This window comes from Syzygium oleosum, unplaced genomic scaffold, assembly GCF_021117445.2.
Source record: "Syzygium oleosum isolate NSW1041296 unplaced genomic scaffold, Sole_v2.1 Sole_v2.04, whole genome shotgun sequence".
In the NCBI taxonomy this organism is placed as follows: domain Eukaryota; kingdom Viridiplantae; phylum Streptophyta; class Magnoliopsida; order Myrtales; family Myrtaceae; genus Syzygium; species Syzygium oleosum.
The window spans coordinates 8,652,580-8,677,896 of NW_026607488.1; the positions used below are offsets into that span (position 1 = coordinate 8,652,580).

Here is a 25,317-nt window from a genome sequence, read left to right on the forward strand (position 1 = left end):
GCAACAAGGGCGGACGGCGGTTCCGGCGAAGATGGGCTGAGATGGTGGCTGGCTGAGGCAGAGCAAGCAGCTGCTCACGCAAGGGGGAGGAGGGGGAGCCGGCCGAGAGAGGAATTTTTATCAAATGGCGAAGAGAGAGAGAAAGACAAGACTTCTAACCCCACTATAAACCCCAATACCAACCCGACTATCTCATCCAATGGATCACATTACATCTTGTTGGGCAAGACAAGATCCTAGGGCTCACAAAATTCCTCCCAACCAATTACCCAAAATAATAAATGGCAAGCAAAAGAAATATGCAAGGAGGGAGGGGCGCAATGGTCCTCTAGCTTCTGCCATTGGAGGGAAATTGCCAATTTCCAAATTGCCCTCCAACCCTTCAAAGGAATTCAAATATCCCAAGGGTAAAATGGTCTTTCTCCAATACCCAGTCTAAATTTCACTTTTCCGATAAATCCAATAAACCTTAAGGTTGTCCACGCTTATGTGATGTCGTCCAAATAAATTAGTCGTGACACTTTGAGAAATTCGACATCCAAGTTCGGATTCAAATTACGGCCATTTTCACTTAAACGCGACTTTAGTGTATCTCTGACTAACGAGTGACTTTTTAGGATTTACACGTATCGACCTACGGTTACTCAAGTCATGGAGACCGCGATCGTCACCGACGGTCGACTCATGGTCGAGTTCTTAAGTCCACGTACATTTCCCTAGGTAGCCATTCCTTAAAGGTTAGTATCCCGAGAATGATCAGTTCCGGGTGAGATTTAACTGCAAATGCATTGAAGAATATACCCATTTCATTTATCCCAAAAGTAGGTCGAAATTTAGAATGTCACAGGCAGTTTTTGCACTATTCTAGAAATCAGGCTTACAAACATAGTAAATGAACTTAGAAAATTCCCAAATTTGAATATGTCATGCAAAGACCTTAACAAACATTTTCCATGAAGAACACAAGATCTTAATCTTTCTATAAACACAGCTTTTAGTAGCTTAAAGACAAACTAAAATCGGTTTTCCGGAACAGAATCTTTGCTTCTAAATGTAAGCTATTTCCAGAATCCAAATCATCTCTAAAAATTCTCAAATTTATATATGTTATATAGAAAGAAGTTCTCAACAACTTTTGTGGAGGAAGTTTGTTCGAATTCGGTCCAGAAAAGTTTGTAGAAAATCGAGAAAATGTGAACATCACAGAAATACCCACTCTGGGCAATTTTACACGGTCCGGAAATTAGGCTATCGTACTACTCATATCAAGTCTAAAAATTCTGAAATTAAAGTATGTAAAACTTCAAGATGTTTGGAGAGACTTTTAAGGGGGAAGTGTTTGGAAATTCATATCACAAAAGTCTCCACAAAAATAACAAAACGAAAAGGTCACAGAGTATCCGAATCTGGGTTTTCCAGAACAAGAATAAAATTGGCTCTGATTAGAAAACCACCTAACTTAAACCATAGCTATTTCCCAGAGACTAAAATTGAGAATGTTACACAACAAACCTCCCTTTTGACTGGTTCACAGTGCCTTCTGCAATATGTGAACTAAAATACCTGTCAAATCTAAAGCTAGAGGATTAGTGTATGCGAGAGCTTCATCCATCTATTGGAGAGATGGCGGGTTTGACATGCTTGTCTTTAAGGGGTTGTCATCGGCTTAGAAAGCTTCCAGAATCCATTGGGAAATTGAGAGCATTGCTCCTATTGAATTTGCTCCACACAAGAATCAAAGAGTTACCCAATTCTATTGGAGATCTCAAAAGGTTGGAGGAAATGAATCTTGGATTCACTCAGATTAGGGAGCTACCAAGTTCCATTGGAGGACTAAAATCATTGCTCGGCTTGAACTTGTATCATACAAAGATTACAGAATTGCCTGCTTCTATTGGATATTTTAAAAGGCTTGAGTGCTTATTTATGACTGGGAGTAAGAAAAAAGAGTTGCCGAAGGCCATAGGCATGTTGGAGAATCTTAAAGTGTTGGAATCCCGCAATTGTAAAAATCTTGACGGGGAAATCCCAAGCGAGATCGGGCAAGTGTCCTTTTTGGACGTGCTAGACATATCAGTTAGCAAGGTGAGCAGAGTGCCAACAACCACTATTAAGCTATCTCATCTTCAAGAACTTCATTTCGGAGACTGTCATAAGCTTCAAAGGCTGCCAGAACTTCCTGCAAGCCTAAAAGTTCTCTGTTTCGAAGCGGGGACTGCGCTTGGCACCCCTGGACAAACTTCATCCAAGTGGATGGGGAAGCCTGCAAAAATGGAGGATTGGAATATCACATGGCCTCCTCAGCTTTGGTCACTTAGCAAACATAGTGATGATCCTCGATCTCTCATAAGGCTTCCTTCCAGTCTTTCTCTTTTGGAATTAAGAGATGTCCAGTCACCGATAGAACAGCCATTCTTTTCCAACTTGAGATATTTGAAACATTTGTCTAGGTTAACACTCTTTAGATGTTGGTTGAAAGAGATCAGTTTAGTCAGTTAGAGATTCTCCATCGTGGTTGAATCTGAATCCCTAGTGAGGCTACCGGGCCTATCAAGCTTAGGGAAACTCGAAGAGTTGACAGTGAGGAGTTGCTCGCAGCTAATCAAGATTCATGATTTGGTGAATTGCAATCATTGAAGGAATTATTAATTAGGAAATGCAGCTCCGTAGAAAGGTTGCCTGATCTATCAAAACTATATAAGTTGCGGACATTGCACCTCTTTAACTATGAATCACTGCAATATTTGCCAGGTGTACCAAATATATGTCATCCCTACGTTCGTGGATGCCCAATGTAGGCGAGTCTGGTGACGACGGACGCGAATTACGTGTGCAGTTTACTCATTCGACCAAACATAAAGAACGGAAGGAATTGGAACAATTGGAAGCATCATCATCAGTTTCGGCACTGCGGCTCCATCGAAAAGGTCTATTGATCAATGAAAACCTTGAGGTGTAAGTCAAAGGTGGCGTGAGAATGTGCACCTTCTCTCTATGTATATTTTACAGCTAAATCTAATATGACATTCTCTCTCAAAGTTGGTTTTATTGTTATTGTATCTCTTTTATTGCGCAATATATATGGTCTAGCAAGTGATTTTGATTAATGTCTACCTATTTAAGTTCCATTTTACGTGTGAATTGGGATCTTCATAAATAGCAGAAAAGCACAAAAGCTCTTTTTCTATGATTCACTTGCCTATCGACGGAGACATCTACTAATCTAACATCGAATATAATCTAATCTTAATGGATAATGTCATCCATCTCATCTAATAATCTAATGAGTATTTTGGTTCTTTAAGGGGGAGACCTATGTATGGTTGACACTTGTTTTTCTCCTCATTTCACAAGTACTTTATTTTGCCTAATTTTCCATCATTTTCCCTTTTTTTCCCAATTCTTTATTTCATTGTCTCCTTTCAAACAATTAGCCAACCTTTTATAATTTTTTTCCTGTGGACTTCTAAAGATGCATATCCACATTGACTTCTATTTTTTCTTTTCTTTTCTTAAGCTAACTTAATATGATAGACAAATAAAGAAATGCCAAGAATTTTTTAAAGAAAAATCACATCAAGCTTCGTCATAATAGTATTAGAAAGTAAACAAAAACTTGTCTCCACCAAGTGACAAAATTAGAGGAAAATCGTAACAAACTAAAGCTACACGAAAAATATCACTAAGGTACATGTCATTAACCAATTCAATGGTGACAGGAAATTAAACTAAAGTAGAAGATTTTTATGATTACCATAGCATCATCATGACCAACTAGACTTGGAAATTAAAGAGGTTAACTCAAATTCTCTAACAAACATATGTGATTTTATGAATAAATATTGCAATAGGACTAAAAGACTATGGTATAAAAAGTGGGATAAAGGCATCAATAATCCATTAATTTTTGCAAAATGTTTAACTAGGTCTCTAAACTTCTTGTTTTTTGGCGAATTGAGTTCTTGAACCATATACCATTTTCTTCATATTGTCCTTCCATTAAAAAACTGTTGATAAGGCCGTTAAATCACCGTTAAATACCATGGTGGCATCCTAGTTGGCTATTTCAATTAGAAGAATACAATAAGTATTTTCTGAAATTTCCAAAAAAGAAAGTTTGAAATTAAAAAAAACAAAGAAAAAGTAAACAAGAACACCTGCAAATGAGATCCAACCTTTGCCGTCATCCCGGCGGACACCATCAGCAAGCTCTCGGCGAAGCGAAACTAAAGGTGCCGAAAGAGATGGTCAAAAAATCATGGAGAATATCTTGAGGAGATTCTAAGTCAAACTTGTCGAATCCAAATCTGTTGTGGAAATGGCAATCGTGGGCATTTTTGCTTCCATGGCTGCTTTAATTTGAGACAAAGAATCTAGCTCTACTTGAGCTAGGTGAGTGTTGTGTAAACAAGCAGTCAAATAATAAAATAAACATAATAAAAAAATAAATCGGACATCTGATTTATGTGATTTGATTAAAGTGATATAAAACCACAGGGAAAGCAGCACAGAATTCCACTCTGCATTAAGCAATACGGTGGAAATTACAACTACACCCGAATCACTCAAATACTCTCAGTATTTCCCAAGCCTAATTACACCCAACAATTCACACAGTGTTTAGTCCTCATAATTCCTTACGAAATAATCTCTTAATCTTAACACAAGATTTATTGGCTTCAACACTATTGGATTGCTTTAAGATGGAATTCATGAAGAAGCAGCCTCTTGGATCATCTTCACAAAAAAGACTAACTTCTCATATGTAGATAAGAGTTGTATCCAAAACAAGAAACCTACTCAAAATAGGTAACTACACAAATAGGAAATCAACTCCAACTATAAAACCTATTTAAATTAAGGGTTAATACCACGAAAATTCCCAAACCGGTACACCTGTGACAAATTTACCCCAAACTAATTTTTTGACTACTAAAAACCCCAAACTGGTACACTTGCAACAATTTTACCCCAAACTAATTTTTTGACCACAAAAAACCCCAAACTGGTACATTTGTGACTCGAACTTTGAACCAAGTTATAATTGCTTCTTTAAAAAACCTAAACTTTGCTCATATTCTCCCACAGCTCCTCAAGGGCACAACCGCTACATACATCTTCCAAGTCCAAGCCTTGCTTGAACTTCGCCATAACCTTAGACCTCATCGGAACACTAACTACACTGACAAATTTAGCTACTCCACAAGGATTTTCCGACACAATTTCCTCAATCATAGATAAAGCAAAACCATTGTTGCATCCATTTATATTAGGAGATTGAACACACACCTTGTCAAACTCAGCAACTATTATGACTATTGGGTCCATCGGCTCCACCTCGTTATAAGTATCATTTGTGTTAATTATTGCACAAGTACTTGCTATCTTTGGAGTTTCTGGTTGTAACTCCATCTTGAGCATAACACCATCCAGATCTGTATAAAAACTACTAGCATCACTCCTACCTAAAAGTACTAGAGACTCATCAAATTTAACTTCTGTAATGACAACAGACGAATTTAAGTCCGGGCAACACAACTAATAACCATGTTCATCTTGTGTATAGTCTAGAAATAAGCACTTTCTTACCCTTCTGTTGAGCTTACCATCACTCACTCGAACATAACATAAGCAACCAAATAATCTAAGAACAAAATAATTAGTAATGTTACCAATTATACTTCTTCAAGAGTCTGACATCCATCAACAGTCAATAGGAAATCATTCACTAGGTAGCTCGCTATAATAAACACATTTGCTAGGATCTCCTAGCCATCCAACACTAAAGAGCATTTTATGGTTCATCTCCAGTATTGTTATGCTCATCAACTCCACAACCTCTCGTGGCTCATAGGCACTAGTACAGTGTTTAATCATGCCTTCCTTCATGCAAAATTCGCTTAACAACTCCAAGCATAATTTCATTCTACTGTCCACACATGCTTCATCATCTTACCAGTCTCATTTTAATCAAATCCCTCACTTGCTTGATCATGACAATAGCATCACACTTGTGTCTTAGCATAAACGCCCAAGTCTTCCTTGAGTAGTCATCTAAAACTGTTAGCATAAATTTAACATTCTTTCTCAAAGGAAATCGTGATATCCTGCAAACATCCAAGTGAATTAATTCTGCAATCTCCATGATTTTTCTAACAATCATACTTAATTGCACTCTATCTTGTTTATTCGAGTCATCCACTTGCATACATTCAGTTTCTTAGCCATAAACCTCATAACAGATTCCTTTCACTTAGAACCTTTAAGCTTCTCTCGCCAATGTGCTCCAAAAGCATATGCCACAATTCAGACTCTCGAACATATGCATTCGACGTCTCCACAGTGAAATCCGTTATTATCTCACCTTGAAGCTCATATTAGGCCACTGTGCTCAACTCCTCTCATTATCACCAAGGCATCTCAAACGACCTTCGGAACTTCACCTTCTGAAGTATACCGACACCAACCTAAATCTAGGGCACTCAAGGAAATCATGTTCTTCTTCAATTTTGGAACATGCCTCACTTCAGTCAATGCCCTCACAATATTATCATGTATTCTGATTCTGACATCGCCAACACTCACATCATCGCACTTAGCGTTGTTCCCCAACTGCACTACCACTATCCATGCGTAGTTAACCAGTTCCTGTTTGGCGTAGTGTGAAATGAACAATTAGAATTCATAATCTATCCATCAAATGATGAATCATTAATGACAGACAAGACATAATCAGCATATTCGAATTATTGTCAGCTACAGCTACAACATCATTTGTAGACTCAACTCTAATCCGTTACCCCTCTCATTCTTCAGCTGAACGTAATCCCTTCTAAGATGTCTCATCTTGCCACAACTCCAACGGACAACACCACCAGTCCTAGACTGACTTCATCAATTCAAATTCATACTGCTCCTACCCACACGAGTATTAGTTCTTCCTCTACTTTCACCTACTAAAGCAGCAGGCATAGGTTTGCCAGATTCTTTCTACGGATGTCCTCACTTAGAATTAAATCGCGAACCTCGTCAAGCTTCTTGACCCAGAGCAATTATTGAGGACAATAGAATCAAAGCACGTACCTCATTATGAAAATCAATCTCAACTGAACTCAATTGACTAACGATCACATTAAATTCATTGATATGCTCAACAACCGACGCACCTTTGCCGATTCTTAAGTAAAATAGACGTCGAATCAAGTAGACCTTGCTAATCGCAGAGGGCTTCTAGTACATGTTTGACAGGACATTCATTAGTCTCGTAGTGTTCTTCTATTTCACGATGTTAAACACGACATTACGATTTAACGATAGATGAATAACATCCATTGCCTGTCTATCAAGTAATTCTCAATCAACTTGCTTCATCGACTTTGCCTTCTTACTAGAAAAGGTAGGTGCAGATTCCTCTGGTACACAAAATCTATCGATTTTCACTTATTCTTCTTCAGTCACCATCAATTCGCTTCACCTTAGCCACGTCTAGCTCTAATACCAATTGTTACGGAATCGAGCAATCGAAAAATAAAATAAACAAAAAAAAGTAAATTGGACATCAAAATTACATGGTTCAATTGATGTGACCTACATTCATGGGGAGAGCAACAAAAAATTTCACTACAGATCAAGCGATACAATAGAAGTTACAACCACACTCGAGTTACTCAAACACTCTCAGTATTTCTCAACCCCCAATTACACCCAACTACTCACGCAATGTTTAGCCCTCACAATTCGTCATAAAATAATCTCTCAATCTCATGAGCGAATTACGCAAAATCCTAACACAAATGTGGACAGCCTAACTTGAACAACCAGGACAACTAAATGGAAGGAGGGCTAAACATCCAGGACAATGAGTGGAATGCCGCTCAAGCCCATTGAACGGAACCGTCTCCTGTGATTATCCTAAATGGTAATGAATCTTCTTTTTTCCTCACGTTTCTTCATTACTTGCTCTCTTTAGCTCGCATCTCAGATTACAAATGAGCTAGCAATGACATCGTGGTGGCGGCAACTGGATCTCATATTAATACATTTGGCATTGCTTCTTTGCATTGCCATGCAAAAATGCGCATCAAGAAACTTTTGCATTTGTGAAAGCGGAAGAAGATGACATCTTTCATCAAGTTGATGTTCTTATAGGTGAACTAGCTATCTTAGCTGCCTGCATGCTTTAGAAGAAGGTTTTGTCACTTGCTTTGTGTTAAAAGTTTATTTGGATGACCTTTAGGTGCAACGATGAGTAGAACGATAAAAAACAAAACTGTGATTTACTTTTCTCATGCAGGATTGAAATTCTATGCCTCGATATCGATGTCCACATACCCTATCATATGTCGCCAAGGAAACCAAATTCCACCTTGGGCGGCTCATAAGTCTCTACATTCATAAGGCCAGCAAGAGTAGGATGGTTTGGAATAAATTCTGTTTCATGTTTCTTGTCATGAGTAACAGATGCTGGAAGTGGAAGGGAGAAGTTGAAAGTTGAAACTAATAATTTGGTGAACTTGAGATGGTTCCCTGTTTTAGCATTTGGTGCGTCAAATATTCGTAAACGCAAGAGTGATGTCAATAGAATGTAATGCATGTTAGACTAAAACTAAAGGATTCTAATCATGCATAGAAGAACAAAATTTAAGCACAATTAGAATCAAATGCGGAAAACAGGATCGAAAATAAACTGACCTCCAGCCATTGTTCAACTTTACGTTCGTCGGAAATCCACGATAGTTCGACGTTAATTTGAGAGCGATTACGAGCGCACTCTACTAACCCAATCCCCTCGCGTACTGATGGTGTATTACCGAATGAGAGGGTTTGCGTTAGACCTTGTGTCTGCCCTTATGGAATGAACGTTCATCTTTATAAACCGCTTCCCATCAAGGCGGTTACCGAAGAGGGCGGTTGTCACCGAAGGGGTACGAAGCGTGGAAAAACCGCCAGTGGATAACCGTCACTTAAAAGAGAAAACGTGGATCAAACCTAAGTGTGGGATCACATTATAAATATAACATTCTCCCACTTGATCCCAACATTTTCATCATACAGATTACCCAACCAAATCCACGAAAACCTTATGCTTAAGAAAAGAAACAAGACACATGAATCATGGCGACATGTCCTCTAAGAGCGAGTAATATCTTCCATGTATTACAATGCATCTTATTCCTTTAATGTCAGCCCATATGTGACAACACATCTTAATGAATAAACCCTATGTTTATTCCAAAACCAAGGATAATTGTTATTCTCATAAACAACTGAATGTGTACACCAGAAATTGAGAATAACATTACAATTGAGTAAGAGTTTCAAACAACAAAAGTCGTCCGTAAGACAATAAATCACATTATGGGAATTATTCCCATACTAGCCACATGATCCTTATACTTCATTGGTGGCATGCCTTTAGTTAAAGGATCAGCTATCATCAATTCAGTGCGAACGTGTTCAATGACCACTTTATTCTCCTTAACACGTTCCTTTATGGCTAAATACTTAATGTCGATGTGCTTACTTCGACTGCCACTTCTAGCATTTTTAGCCGTAAAAACCGCAGCTGAATTGTCACAATATATTCCTAATGGCCTAGAAATAGAATCAACAATTCTAAGCCCTGAAATGAAACTCTTCAACCATACACCATGCGAGGTAGCCTCAAAACAAGAAATGAACTCAGCCTCCATAGTGGAAGTAGCAGTCAAAGTCTGCTTCGCACTCCTCCATGACACGGCTCCGCCAGCTAACATAAAAATGTATCCTGATGTTGATTTTAGAGAATCAACGCAACCAGCGTAATCCGCATCCGAATAACCAACTACTTCCAAGTTGTCAGTCCGTCTATACATAAGCATGTAGTCTTTAGTACCTTGAAGGTATCTCATCACTTTCTTTGCAGCTTTCCAGTGGTCTATCCCTGGATTACTCTGATATCTTCCCAACATTCCCACAGCAAAAGCGATGTCAGGTCGAGTGCAAACCTGAGCATACATCAAGCTTCCGACAGCAGAAGCATATGGGATGTTCTTCATTTGTTCCCTTTCTAGATCATTCTTTGGGCACTGGTTCAAATTGAACCTATCACCCTTCACAATGGGTGCTACACTTGGTGAACAATCTTTCATCCGAAATCTCTCCAAGACCTTATTGATATAGGTTTCTTGAGATAGTCCTAAAACTCCTCGAGTTCTATCTCTATGGATCTTAATGCCAATGACATAAGATGCCTCACCCATATCCTTCATGTCAAAACTCTTAGAGAGGAATTGTTTCACCTCATGCAACAACCCCTTATCATTGGTTGCAAGTAGAATATCATCCACATATAGCACAAGAAAACAAATTTTGCTCCCACTGACCTTCTGGTATACGCATTGATCCATGATATTCTCTACAAAGCCGAATGAAGAGATGACATCATGGAATCTTAAGTACCATTGGCGGGATGCTTGTTTCAAGCCATATATAGATTTCTTAAGCTTGCACACCAAATGCTCACCTTTACTAGAGGAGAATCCTTCAGGTTGTTTCATGTAAACCTCTTCCTCTAGTTCCCCATTGAGGAACGCCGTTTTCACATCCATTTGATGTAATTCCATATCAAAATGGGCAACCAAAGCCAAAACAATACGAAGAGAATCTTTCTTAGATACAGGAGAAAAGGTCTCCGTGTAATCGATTCCTTCCTTTTGAGTGAATCTTTTGGCAACGAGTCTAGCTTTATATCTCTCAATGTTGCCCAACGAGTCCTTCTTAGTTTTGAAGACCCATTTACAACCAATGGCTTTTGCATCATTAGGCAACTCAACCAAATCCCAGACTTTATTTGATGCCATAGAACTCATCTCATCCTTCATGGCACTGTACCACAAATTGGATTTATCACTACTCATGGCTTGTGAAAACGTTTCAGGATCATTCTCAGCTCCAATATTATAGTCAGACTCTTGTAGATACACAATATAATCACTAGAAATTGCTGATTTCCTCATTCTAGTAGATCTTCTTAATGTTGTATCAACATTCTCTTGAGGATCGTGTTGTTCAACTGGTTGTTCAACAGCTTCTGGTAATTGTTGAACAACTGGATCTACCAGATCATTATCAGCAAGTTGTGGAACTTCAATAGTTGGTTGTTCAATAGCAGGCTGAACTGAAGGGGCATTATGAACAACAACCAACCTAATACTTGAAGTGGAAGGTTGAGTATCTGAATGATCTTTCTCAGGAACAATGTCCTTCAATCGATCACTCCCACTAATCAAGTCATTTTCAAGAAACTTAGCATTTCTTGATTCCACAATCCTAGTAGTGTGAGATGGACAATAAAACCTGTATCCCTTGGACTTTTCGGCATATCCAATAAAATATCCACTTACAGTCCTTGGGTCCAACTTCCTTTCCTGTGGATTATAGACTCTTACTTCAGACGGGCATCCCCAAACGCGTACATGTCGCAAACTAGGCTTCCAACCTTTGAATAACTCAAAAGGCGTCTTTGGGACAGCCTTGGTTGGAACTCGATTTAATATGTACACTGCCGTCTTAAGAGCTTCAGTCCACAAGGACTTAGGAAGTTTGGAGCTACTAAGCATACTCCGCACCATGTCCAATAAAGTTCGGTTTCTTCTTTCTGCTACGCCATTTTGGTCCGGAGAACCTGGCATAGTGTATTGGGCAACTATCCCATTCTCTTGAAGAAACTTTGCAAACGGACCAGGTGCTTGTCCATCTTCAGTGTATCTACCATAAAATTCTCCACCTCTATCTGATCTCACGATCTTAATTTGCTTGCCGCATTGTTTCTCTACTTCCGCCTTAAAAACCTTAAAGGCATCCAACGCTTCATGTTTATTATGAAGCAAGTAGAGATACATGTAACGTGAGTAATCATCAATGAAGGAGATGAAGTATTTCTGACCATACGAGTCCATATCAGGACTACAAATGTCCGTATGTATGATTTCTAATATGTCTGTACTCCTCTTGGCACCTTTTTTTGTCTTGTTGGTCTGCTTTCCCTTTATGCAGTCCACGCAAATATCATAATTAGTAAAATCCAAAGTACCGAGTACTCCATCATTTACTAATCGCTTAATTCTATCTATTGAGATATGTCCCAATCTCCGGTGCCACAACATGGAGGAATCTTCATTCACAACACATCATTTTATACCAGCATTGTCATGAACATGCATCGCATTATAATAGGCATTGTCTTGTAAATTAATTCGAAAAAGACCATCAGACAAAATACCACTCCCAACAATTTCAGATTTAAACAATAAACTGAAGTTTGAATTTGAAAAGTTAAAAGAGTAACCCAAAGGTACAAGTCTTGAAACTGAAATTAAGTTTCTAGAGAAACTTGGAACATAAAAGGTCCTTTCCAAATTCAAAACAAAGCCACTATTGAGAACTAATCTACATGTCCCAATAGCTTCTACATGCGAACGCATCTTGTTTCCCGAATAGATGCTTTGTTCACTTCCCACTGGCTTCCTGTGGTTTTGAAAACCCTGCAAGGAATTCGAAATATGGATTGTAGAACCAGAATCAATCCACCAAGTGTTGTGACTCACATCAGCCATATTAGATTCATAACAAACATAAGAGGTTGGATTACCTTTCTTCTCGAGCCAGGCCTTAAATCTGACGCAATCCTTCTTCATATGCCCCTTCTTTCTACAGAAGAAACATTTGGATTCCTTCTTAATGTCAGCTTGGGGAGGTATTTTACCTTTCCCCTTCTGCTTGCCGTGACCCTTATTCCTTTCTTGTGTTGCCAAATGAGCACTTTCTCCCAATTCCATAGTCAGCCTCTCTTCCTCTTGAACACACATGGTCATAAGTTCATTAATTGACCATTTATTCTTATGTGTGTTGTAGGAGATCTTGAAAGGTGCATACTGTTGTGGGAGAGTGTTCACAATGTAGTACACAAGAAATGATTCAGATATCTCAACCTCAAGGTTTTTCAGCTGAGCTGCAATGTCCCTCATCTTCATGATGTGCTCACGCACACCTCTTACACTTGTGAGCTTTAGAGATGAAAACTTCATTATCAGGGTCATGGCATGCGCCTTTTCTGAAGTCTCAAACTGTGCATCAATGGCCTCCAATAAAGCCTTAGCATTGCTAAGCTGAGCGACTGAACCACGGATACTAGGAGATACTTTAGTCCTTATGAACATCACACTAAGGCGGTTGGACCGCTCCCACTGTTCATAAAGGGCTATCTCATTGAGTGCTCGTGTCGTAGGAGCAGTGGTTCGTCTTTCCTTATAGCATAGTCAATGTCCATGCACCCCAATTGAAGAAGAATTGACTCCTTCCAAACTTTATAGTTTTCACCATTCAGTATGGGAACATCACTCTTAAATTCAGAGAAATTCACAGGTTGCAAAACTGCATATCAAATAATCATGCTTATGTCACAAAATTTGAGGCAAAATCAACATATATCATGTTCTACCAATGTAAGACATGTCACAAAATATGAATCACATAACATAAAAACTGCCTGTGGGCTAAGTTTTTAATTTAAATAGATTCATAAATACTTCATGAAGAAACTATCATATTATATTCCTTTCCTTAATCCCTGTGGGTAAATTAAGAAAAATAATATGATATTTTCACCTAATTAATCAAATTAATATAATGAAAATTCCTGTGGGATAAAATTCATCATATTAATAAGATTAAGGGAAAAAACCATCAAAAACCCCAAACTTTGCCATCTGTTACACATTTACCCCGAACTTTTTTTTGTGACACCAAAAATCCCGAACTTTGCTTTTTGTGACACATTTACCCCAATGTATTTAGTCCATGGGCATTTTCGTCTTTTCTGCTTTTTCTTTTTTTTTTCCTTTTTTTTTCCTTTCCGGCGAGAGGGGCCTCGCCGGCGTCGGCAGGCTGCCTCGCCGGCGCCGATCGAGGGCGGCCCTCGCCGGATCCGGCGAGGCGGACTCGCCCGACGCGGCGAGGGTCGCCGCCGGGCGAGCGAGGCGGCCCTCGCCCGACTCGAGCGAGGCCGGCGAGGGTCGACCTCGCTCGAGTCGGGCGAGGCCGCCCTCGCTCGCCCAGCGAGGGCGACCCTCGCCGGCGTCGGGCGAGCTCCGCCTCGCTCCGGGCGAGCGAGAGCCGCCTCGCCCGATCCGGGCGAGGTCGACCCTCGCCGGCGTCGAGCGAGTGGTCGACCTCGCCCGAGTAGGGCGAGGGCCGCCGCGCCGGATCCGGGCGAGGGCCGCCCTCGCTCGACGCCGGCGAGGGTCGACCTCGCCAGATCGGACGAGGCCGCCCTCGCCCGGGCGAGCGAGGGCGGCCTCGCCCGGCTCGGGCGAGGTCGACCTCGCCCGACGCCGGCGAAGGTCGACCTCGCCAGATCAGCGAGGCGGCCCTCGCCGCCCAGTGCGAGGCGAACCTCGCCGCGTCGGGCGAGGTTCGCCCTCGCCCGGGCGAGCGAGGGCGGCCCTTGCCCGACTCAGCGAGGGCGAACCTCGCCCGACGCCGGCGAGGTTCGCCGAGAGCCGGGCGAGCGAGGGCCGCCTCGCCCGATCTGGCGAGGTCGACCTCGCCGGCGCGGGCGAGGGTCGACCTCGCTGAGCCGGGCGAGGCCGCCCGCTCGCCCAGCGAGGCGAACCTCGCCCGACGCCGGCGAGGGCCGCCCCCGCCGACGCCGGCGAGGCCGCCTCGCCGGACGCCGGCGAGGGCCGCCTCGCCCGACGCCGGCGAGGGCCCCTCCGGATCCGGCGAGGCCGAACGGCGAGGCCCTCGCCGGAAAGGAAAAAAAAAGGAAAAAAAAAAGAAAAAGCAAAAAGACGAAAATGCCCATGGACTAAATACATTGGGGTAAATGTGTCACAAAAAGCAAAGTTCGGGGTTTTTGGTGTCACAAAAAAAAGTTCGGGGTAAATGTGTCACAGATGGCAAAGTTTGGGGTTTTTGGTGGTTTTTTCCCTAAGATTAATTACAATCAATGTCCATTTCCAAATGTGGTCCGAATGCTCTTAATATATAATTTAATTAATTAAAGATGCTGTGGCTACTCCTCAATTAATTAAAATATATGGATCACTGGACATTTAATTTCATGCATAAAAATATTCATAAAATGCATGAAGGACAAAATTATAAACTTAATACGGCAAGGGGCATAATCGTAATAACGGGTAAAAAGCGGGGGTGGGAGTGTAAAAACCGAAGGGGAGGGGGCGCGGTTCCGGGCGCGTACGCGGCACGCGCGCTGCCTATGCGCGGGCGCGTGGCGCGCACGCACCTTCTTTACGCGCGGGCGCGTGCGCCGCACGCGCCCGCAATCGCCGCGCGAGTGGGCCGCACGCGCCTGCAGTTGCGCGCGCGTGGAGACCACGCGCCAGCGGTTGCGCGCGCGTGACGGCCACGCGCTTCTTCCTCCGCGCGAACAGAAGCGTTTTCTTGCCATTTTTCGCCGTTCTTCGCCGTTCCGCCGCGCATTCGTCCGAATGGGTCTCCTTCGGTAGCCCATATCATACCAAAATAATTAATGGGTTTCGGAGACCACATCGGCGCGACCATATGGACCCAAAATTCGGCGAAAACAACCAAGAAATAGACTCGAATCAAGCAAAATTCCGTCCAAACGCATAAACCCCAACTCGCAACTTCCGCCGCTCAAACAGCCTCCGGCGATCACCGAAATGCCAGATTAACTTAGGGCTATTCTTCTCCATGGCGGTGTGACCGTGCCGGTCCAAAGTCGAGCAGTGGGTCGCCGGAATTTGGCCGGAATCGGCGATTTCCCTCTTAGCCCCAAAATGCCCGAATTACTGTTCATTTCAAAAAGTCCCGAAAAATACACCAAAAATTCAACAAGAACAAGGCAGAGGCACTAATCACGCTCTGATACCAAATGTTAGACTAAAACTAAAGGATTCTAATCATGCATAGAAGAACAAAATTTAAGCACAATTAGAATCAAATGCGGAAAACAGGATCGAAAATAAACTGACCTCCAGCCATTGTTCAACTTTACGTTCGTCGGAAATCCACGGTAGTTCGACGTTAATTTGAGAGCGATTACGGGCGCACTCTACTAACCCAATCCCCTCGCGTACTGATGGTGTATTACCGAATGAGAGGGTTTGCGTTAGACCTTGTGTCTGCCCTTATGGAATGAACGTTCATCTTTATAAACCGCTTCCCATCAAGGCGGTTACCGAAGAGGGCGGTTGTCACCGAAGGGGTACGAAGCGTGGAAAAACCGCCGGTGGATAACCGTCACTTAAAAGAGAAAACGTGGGTCAAACCTAAGTGTGGGATCACATTATAAATATAACAATGCATGAATGAAATTCTTTCTTTATAAAAATTTGAAAAGATCGTTAAATGCATTGAACCTTCGTGGAACGGACGTTCACGTACACAACGGGGCAATCTTGCATGAACTGTGGAGTCCTCACTCATTGAATAGGATAAAAATAAAGAGGAAATGACACTTCTCGAAGTCTAGTGGCCTATTTTCCACGAATCTGTCTCAAACAACATCATATAAAGAGAGAAAATATTAGGGTCATGATTTCTCGTATCTCTTGTCGTTTTTGCTCCTGTTCATCAACAATTTGGATGTAAAGTGGAATGTTTTGAAATTATATATTTCTTTTTTGGAGGGTAATCAATTATAATAATTTACAGAACGATGTACCTTGACTTTTAAAGTGGGGTATGGCTCCTCCACATCCAAAATTCTGTCTAGTAGCCTAATTTTCCACCACGATTGAATATTTGTTGGTCCTAGGAAATTTCTCCGGCTCTTCCAAGACACACCGCAACGTGACGAAGGAGACTTCCCATGACTCTCTGGCTTGTGTATAAATCCTCCAAAATCAAATGGATCAGACACTACTCTTAAATCTCTCTCCCCATTATTATATCGAACTCGATCGATATACTTTAGCATCTGAAGATGGAGAGGAGGGACTCATCGAATAGAATAACGGCATCGACACCTGATAGAGATGATATCGAGTTGTTGGGGGCTGAATTTGAGGTGTTCTTAAATTTTAGAGGGCCCGACACTCGCCTAAATTTTGCCGACTGCTTCTATCACTCCATGGACGGAGCTGGGATTCGCGTTTTTAGAGATGACGAAGAGATCAGAAAAAGCGAAGCAATTGGAGATGAACTAGAGCGCGTGATCAAGAGCTCCACAATCTGTATGCCCATCTTCTCTAGAAACTACGCGTCCAGTGCGTGGTGTCTTCGCGAGCTTGCGTGCATGGTGGATTGCTTGAGAAACAAAGATGGCAAACCGTTGATCTTGCCAATTTTTTTCGACGTGAATCCTAACGATGTCCAGCTCAAAACGGGGCTGTACCATGATGCTTTGCAGAAGCACGAGCAAAAGTTTGGCTGTGATGTAGTGCGGCAATGGAAGGAGGCTCTGAGGGTGGTCGCTCATACCGAAGGATGGGATCTCAAAGATAGAGCGTGAGATCTTTATGTGAATAAGTACAACGTAAATTATATGGGATAAGGACAACATAAGTGTCATAATTTTCATTGGGTGTTTACTTGAACGCCATAATTTTTTTTTTCCAATCTCTTGAGTGTCGTGACTTCTAAAGAATGTACACTTGAGTACCATGACTTCTAAAAATAAATTCACTTGAGTGTTATAACTATAGAAAACGTTCACCACAAGTGTTATACCATGTCGGACTTCTAGCACTTGTGGTGAACGTTTTTATAAAAGTTATGATACTCAAGTGAACGTTTTTTTAAAGTCATGGCACTTAATTGTCGAATAAAAGTTATGGCGATTGTGATGTACTTAATGCTTTTGGTGAACGTTTCTAAAAAAGGTTATGGCACTCGGGACAATGTTTTTTAGAAGCAATGACACTTAAGTGATCAAATAAAAGTTATGACACTTGAGTGAATACCACATGAAAGTTGTAGTACTTATGGTTTACTTTTACCTATATTAAATTTATTAGAGTTTGTTAGAATACTCTCATCCAATGCCATTCCCCAAACATTTTTTCTTACAAACATATATGAGAATTTCCCTTCCATTCCGACAATTCATCAAACAATAAATATTGGAATCATCATTATATTAATTCCATTCTATTCTATTCCGGCGTGCGAAACTCGACGCATTAGAAGTCATGAGACCTCGTCTCTTCGTCTCTTCAAAGGAGAACATTAATTTATTAGTTTGTATCAGTGACGCAATCAGAATTTAGGTCCAGGGAGGGTCAAAGTCATTGATGAAATATAGTGTCAGAAAAATTCTTTTGCACGTGAGTAGTGAATAAACTTACGCACTAGGTGAACATAAATAATTTTATGTTTTTTTAACAATTTACATCTTTGACCACTGAATACAGTAAGTAGATGCTATTCATTATAAGTTGACATGGATTTTAAGTAATTTTATTTTATGTTTTTTTAAAAAAAGAGTTAGAGCTTGTAACTCCTCCTTTGCCCCCTCCTTCCGTGGCTGGTTTTTGTTTAATTTAGAATATTTCTGAATTTAATGGATTAATATTCTATCTTTTTCTGACTCCACCCTTTTGTCTCCAATATGACAGCCAAGTTGAACACATTAGATTAATCGTTGCTGAAGTTTTGATCAAGCTAAATAAAAGAGACAAAAATATGCCTGAACATCTAGTTCGAATTCAGGATCGTGTTGAAGACGCCATGCGCTTATTAGAGGAAGGTTATCCTGATGTCCGTTATCTAGTGATCCACGGTATGCGGGGCATCGGTAAGACGACTCTTGCTAAGGTTATCTTTAACCAAATTTCTGGTCGGTTTCATGGGTGTAGCTTTCTTTCTGATGCTCGAGAAGCTTCAGAGGGTGGTAAAGTCATTCAATTGCAAAAACAATTATTGTCGGAAATTCTAAACTTCAAACCAGTGGAGATTGCTGACTATGATGCAGGGATTAACCAAGTTAAAAGGAGATTCCATGATGAGAAAGTCCTCATTGTTCTTGATGACCTAGATAAGTGGGACCAACTCTCAAAACTTGCAGAAAAGTGTGGTTGGTTTGGTCTAGGGAGCAGAATTATTATTACAACAAGGAACATCAACTTTTTGCCAATCGAAGAGGAGAACCAAGATAATAATGTCCAAACGTGTTTCAAAGAGTTTAAAATCTATCAAATGGAAGGATTGTGCCATGGCCATGCTGTTCAGCTTTTCAGTAAGCATGCATTCAGAATGGATATCCCTCCACATGACTACGATGATATTTCCCGTGGTATTATTGCCAAAGCCGGTGGACTTCCTTTGGCTCTCGAGGTCATTGGTTCCTCTCTTTATTGCAAGAGTAGACGACTTTGGAAAGACACGTTGAAGAAGTTATATTTAGTTCCCAATCAAGATGTCCTTCGCAAATTAAAGATCAGTTTTGAAATGCTAGAGGATGCACAAAGAGAAATTTTTCTTGATATTGCATGTTACTTTATTGGTGAAGAAAGAATACATTCACATTATATGTGGAAAGCATTGGATTATCACCCCAGAATTGAGATCAATTTCCTTATCTGCGTGTCTTTGATAAAAATTGATGATGATGATAGACTCTTGATGCATGACTTGCTCAGAGACCTTGGAAGAGAAATTGTTCAACAAGAAGACCTCAAAGTTCCTAGGAAGCGTAGTAGACTATGGTGTCCCAAGATTGCGTTGGATGTAGTGAAGACTACAAAGGTAAATTTAGTTCACAGCTACTATCTTCTCAATCAGTTTCTTCACTATGATTAACTCTATTCACCGCTTTACTTATAAAACAAGTCTATGCAGTATTTACTCACGGAATGCATTTCTTTTTCTCACTGTAGAAACTTAATTTATTCCTTTTCATGTTATCAGGGAACATATAACATCATAGCACTCAAACTAATCGGACTTTCCAAAGAGCACGACTTTAAAAGTGAAGAGTTTTCCAGGCTACCTAGCTTAAGGTTCTTGGAATTAGAGGGGCGGAACTTGATAGGAGACTTTAAGAATCTTCTCTCTAGTTTAAGATGGCTCTCACGGCGTCATTGCCCTTCAGACTTGCAGGCCATCAATCTATGTTTAGGGAACTTAGTTGTGCTTAAGCTTTCGGACAGTGACATTCTGGAGAACTGGAATGGATGGGGGCCATGCTTGGTATGATTTCGTATCACGAATACGTTGTTGCCATTTGCCTTGCCTTACTTTTCTTAGTCTAATTTGTTTCGTAGGTGAATCATGACTTGAAAGTTATACATCTCGTGAGATGTCATCTCTCGACAACTCCAGACTTCTCAACGTGCTTGAATTTGAAGATACTGGTTCTTGATGAAAATTGTCCAAAGTCGCTACAAATTAGTAGCTCTATCCATAAGCTAGAGCGCCTAAAGCGCTTGGAAATAATTCCAGCCCAAGTTCAGCCGTCAAATTTGCCCACAAGCATCCCTTTTGACCTGTTTGCAGTGCCTTCTGCAATATGCTATCTAAAGTACCTATCCAATTTAAAGCTAGAGGGGCAGTGTATACGAGAGCTTCATCCATCTGTTGGAGAGATGGCGGGCTTGACATGCTTGTCTTTAATGAATTGTCGTCCATTTAGAAAGCTTCCAGACTCCATTGGGAAATTGAGATCTTTGGTCATATTGAATTTGGCCTACACAAGAATTAGAGAGTTACCCAATTCTATTAAAGATCTCAGTAGGTTGGAGGTAATGAACCTGGGATCGACTCAAATAAGGGAGCTGCCAAAAACCATTGAAAGACTAGAATCATTGGTCGAGTTATATTTGGTGAATACAAAGATCACAGGACTACCTGCTTCTGTCGGGCATCATAGAAGGCTGAAGTTCTTAACTCTGGCTGGAATGCCGGAGAATCCTAAAGTGTTGGAATCTAGCGGTTGTAAAAATATCACTTGCATGGGGGAGTCACCAAAGGTAGAGGATGGGAGTCGAAGTACAAATATCACATGGCCTCCTCAGCTTTGGAGACTTGGCATATCTTGTGATGATCCTCGATCTCTCACATGGCCTGCTCAACTCTATAATTTGGCATTAAGAGATGTCAAGTCATCGTTAGAACAAACATTCTTTTCCAACTTGAGATGTTTGAGATGTTTGTCCCAGTTAACACTCTTTAGATGTTGGTTTAGAGAGATCAACTTTGAACAGCTAGAGAGTCTCCATTACTTAGATGTGTATTATGTAAATCGCTAATAAGGCTATCGGGTCTATCAAGCTTGGGGAAGCTCAAAAGGCTAATAGTGATGAGCTGCTGTCAGCTAGTCGAGATTCGAGATTTAGGAGAATTGGAATCTCTGGAGGAATTATCAATAGAGAATTGCGGCTCCTTACAAAGGTTGCCTAATCTATCAGAACTACATGGGTTGCGGACATTGCACCTCTATCACTGTGAATCGCTGTAAGGTTTGCCTGATGTACCAAACACGTGTCATCTCTATGTTCATGGATGCCCGATGTTAGACGATTCTGGTGACTTTGACAAAACTTGCAGACAATGTATGGAACCCAACATCGATGTGAATCATATGCGGGGTTTATTCAGTCGATCAAACTTAAAGGCCGTAAAGAATTGGAACTGGTGGAAGCATCACCCGTAATGGCACCACGATTCCATCAGAAAGGTTTTATGATCTACCAAATTCGATCGGAAAGGTTTTCTCATTGTAGATATGTTACAGCCAAATCTAATATAACATTCTCTCGCTTTCATTATTATTATTTATCTCCTTATATGGAGACAATATATTTGGCCTAGCAAGTATTTGGGATTAATGTCCAGTATTTTTATGTTCCATTTCAAGTCTGATGTGGGATCTTCATAGATAGTTGAAAGTACAAAAGCTCTTTCTCTATGATTCACTTGCCTAACGACAGAGACATCTAATGTCTAATCTAATCTTTCCAATCTAATCTAATCCAATCTGATAATGTCATCTACTTCATTTCATAATCTGATGATCTAATAAGTATTTTGGTGCTTTAAGGGGGAGACCTATGTATGGTTGATAATTGGTACTCTCCTCATTTCACACGTACCATATTTTGCCTAACTTTTTTTTTCATTATTCTTTTTCCCTACCATTTCTTTGTTTCATTGTCTCCTTTCGAACAACTTTTTTTTTTAAGTTTTATTTCCGTTCACTTGTAAAGATGTATATCCACATTTTTCACATTACGCAATAACTAAGTGTAATCTAATCTAGTTTAATTAAATAAAAGTATGTTGTTGCATAGTGCTCTATGAGAAGTTGACAATTCGGCACTTTCTCCACCTACAACCTGGCAATTTTTCTTCTAGTCTTTTTCTTTTCTTAAACTAAATTAAGATTAACAAATAAAAAAATGCCATCGGTTTTTTAAAGAAAAATCACATCAAGCTTCATCGTACTAGTATGACTAGACAAAAACTCGTCTCCACGAAGTGACAAATTTAGAGGAAAATCAAATTATTAAGAGGAAAATCATAACGAACTAAGCATGAGTTTGTTTCGCGGAAAATAAATGATTTGAAAAATATTTTTCTAAAAATGATCGCTTGTATCACCTACAAAAATGAATGAACGAAAACTATTTTCATTATCCACGAAAATTTTAAGACATAATTTATTGTTAATAATGAAAATATTTTTCATTGACTAATTATTTCAAGTGATATAAATAATCTTTTTTAGAAAAAAAAATTTCAAATCATTCATTTTCCACAAAACAAACGGAGTCTAAAGCTATACCAAAAAATATCACTAGAGTATATGTCATTAACCAATTCAATGGTGAGAGAAAATTAAACTAAAGTAGAGGATTTTTACAACTAAAATAGCATGGTCATGACAAACTCGGCTTTGAAATTAAAGAGGTTAGACTCAAATTATCTTAACAATTAAAAAGTGATCTTATAAGTGAATATTGTATTAAAGTTGGAATAGTCCCTGTACTTTTGCAAGGCGTCTAAATTTTTTCTTTTTTGGCTATTTGAATCCTTGAGCTATATACTATTTTCTTCTTATTGGTTCTTCCGTTGAAAGAACTGCAGACATGGCCATTAGATCACCGTTAAATGCCATAGCGGCAATCCTAGCAGGCTAGTTAAATTAGATGAATGAAATAAGTAATTTCCGAAAGTTCCAGAAAGGAAAGTTCGAAATGGAAAGAAAAAAGGACAAACTAAACGGGGAGTAGGTGCAAATGAGATCCAACCGTCACCATCATTCCGACCCACATCTTCAGCAAGCTCTCGGCCGAAGCGAGACTAGAGGTGCTGAAAGGGATGGTTGAAGAATCGTGGAGAATAAGATCGAGGCGGGTCTAAGCCAGAGTTGTCGAATCCAGACCTGTTGTGGCCATGGCAATCTTGGGCATTTCTGCTTCCATGGCTGCGGTTAGCTGAGACAAAGAATCCTTTTTTGGTATACAAGCATGTAGTGGTGAGGAAGAGTCAGCAACCTCACTTCAGCATGGTGGCGAGGTGCGATCTTCGCCGGCTTCTTGGCCCAGGCATGTTTTGAGATTTGAGGTGGTAGCACTTTCACTTGAGTCCGACGAGGCGACGTCGAAAGCTCGCCGGTGCGTCGGTGGTGGTGCGCCGCCCATCCTCCCTCTTCTGCTGTCTCCCTCCCTCCCTTTCTAGTGTTTGTGATTTTAGATTTTTAATTTCCTTCCTCATTTTTATCCCGCATAAGTAAATAAATCCAGCCGTTATCCATTTGTTGCTGACGGGGCTTGCCACGTGGGCATTTCTATCCTTAGGCCTAACGAAAGGACCAACATTAAAAAAAAAAATTATGCATTTCAAGGACTCAATTAGTCAAAAATGTATAACGACCGGATTGAACATTTTTCAAAATTTCGGAAAGTAGTAGGAATTTTATCTCATAAAAAGCCGCAGGGCTCAATAAATGTTATCTTTATTGAACATACTCATTTATTTTGGGCCCACCACCCCCCAAAAAAAAGCCCGAACTTTCAAGTGTCTCACAAAAAAGTCATAAATTTCACTGAACTTTCAAGTGTCTCGCAAAAAAGTCATGAGTTTCACCGGAAAGACACCGTTAGACTTGCCATGAGACTTTGCTTATTTGGCATCCAATTTGTCAAACGGATGAAGACGTGGCCAACAATGACTGTCACGTCACTTGTGCTTAACATTTAACAAGGTTGTGCCCCTCCTTTTAATAAAATACACGAGAGAGAGAAAAGGAAACCGAGGTGGACATCGGTTGTATATATATATATATATATATAAATAGATAAGAAAAGGAAGAGAAGAAAAGGGGGAATTAGGATTATAATTGCATGTAAATTAAAAAGATCGATTCATAAGGCCAAGCTTGGTTAAAATTTAACCTTATTTCACTTGAAATATGCCTATCCTCATCATCTAGTCTAGGAAAGTCGGCATCCCCAGTCTACATTGATGGCGCGTTTAAACTTGTTCACTAGCTCACGGGACCCTATCCTGGGGCTTGATGACAGGGCCATGTATATTCTTTACCCAACATGGCTCAGTTTTTACTTACTCCACTTTAATTGCCTTGATATAACCATACTTTTCTTGTTGTGGCGTTATCTTGCTTATTGGATTGTTAATGTATTTAGATCCTATTGTATGAGCTTGATTATGCATGATCATATATATGTTTGTTTAGGGATTAAAAGACAAATGATCAGGTCAAACATTTTCATTTAAAAGAGAAAAAGGCACCAAGATTGGGTGTTAGTGAAAATCTAGCGTAATCAAGTCCCCGACTCCGAATCTCTAGTTTGAGGAAAGTAAAACTAACTCTTGCGTTTTACTTGGCCTATAGTAGATAAACGGTGACTCCTAAACAAAAAAAAAATTGCATAATCAACCGAGTTTAAATCAACATCGCGATTGGTAGGACTTAGGAGAGCCCGAGCCAAGCGCGAATGCCCACCTCACAAGAGGGACCGTTTGGCGTCCTTTTGGAAATCCGTCCAAACCCCTCGGGGAGTCTCAAAATCCCCTCAAGAGGTCATATACGCAAAATTATTCTTGGTCTCAAAGAACACGTATTTTGTTGGAATTTGGAATCATTGACCAACATAGGGAATGAGACTGAATTTGTCATCCTGAATCTTACATTGTCATTTTGATTTTTCACTTTCATTTTGATTGCCTAATGGCTAATTTCCATCGACCAAATAGGGCTTAGAGCAAAGTTCACATAAAGGATGGAGTCTCACACAATCAGAAAAGAATGCCACATGAGATGGATAGCTAAATTGTTCTACAGTGCCTCAAAACGGCAGTATATGTATAAATAGTTTAAAATAT

General features: G+C 40.4%; 1 protein-coding gene and 2 pseudogenes across 1 annotated transcript; all 3 read left to right on the forward strand.

Annotated features, from left to right (window-relative positions):
- The first annotated feature begins 1,590 nt into the window (after positions 1-1,590).
- LOC115679511 (disease resistance protein RPV1-like) lies at positions 1,591-2,798 on the forward strand (annotated as a pseudogene).
- Positions 2,799-16,954: 14,156 nt separating this feature from the next.
- On the forward strand, positions 16,955-19,006 carry LOC130137873 (disease resistance protein L6-like). Its single transcript, XM_056310373.1, has 4 exons — positions 16,955-17,235; positions 17,329-17,478; positions 18,588-18,786; positions 18,944-19,006. The coding sequence occupies exons 1-4, from the start codon at positions 16,955-16,957 to the stop codon at positions 19,004-19,006; spliced, it is 693 nt and encodes a 230-aa protein (XP_056166348.1).
- A 161-nt stretch (positions 19,007-19,167) lies between these two features.
- LOC115666127 (disease resistance protein L6-like) lies at positions 19,168-21,655 on the forward strand (annotated as a pseudogene).
- Positions 21,656-25,317: the final 3,662 nt, after the last annotated feature.

Bases quoted from the DNA above. Each gene is read 5' to 3' on its own strand.
- LOC130137873 (XM_056310373.1), top strand. From the start codon at position 16,955: ATGGAGAGGAGGGACTCATCGAATAGAATAACGGCATCGACACCTGAT. The intron at 17,479-18,587 runs GTGAGATCTTTA...CCAATATGACAG, and splicing joins TGGGATCTCAAAGATAGAGC to CCAAGTTGAACACATTAGAT. The intron at 18,787-18,943 runs GTTATCTTTAAC...ACTATGATGCAG, and splicing joins GTAAGACGACTCTTGCTAAG to GGATTAACCAAGTTAAAAGG.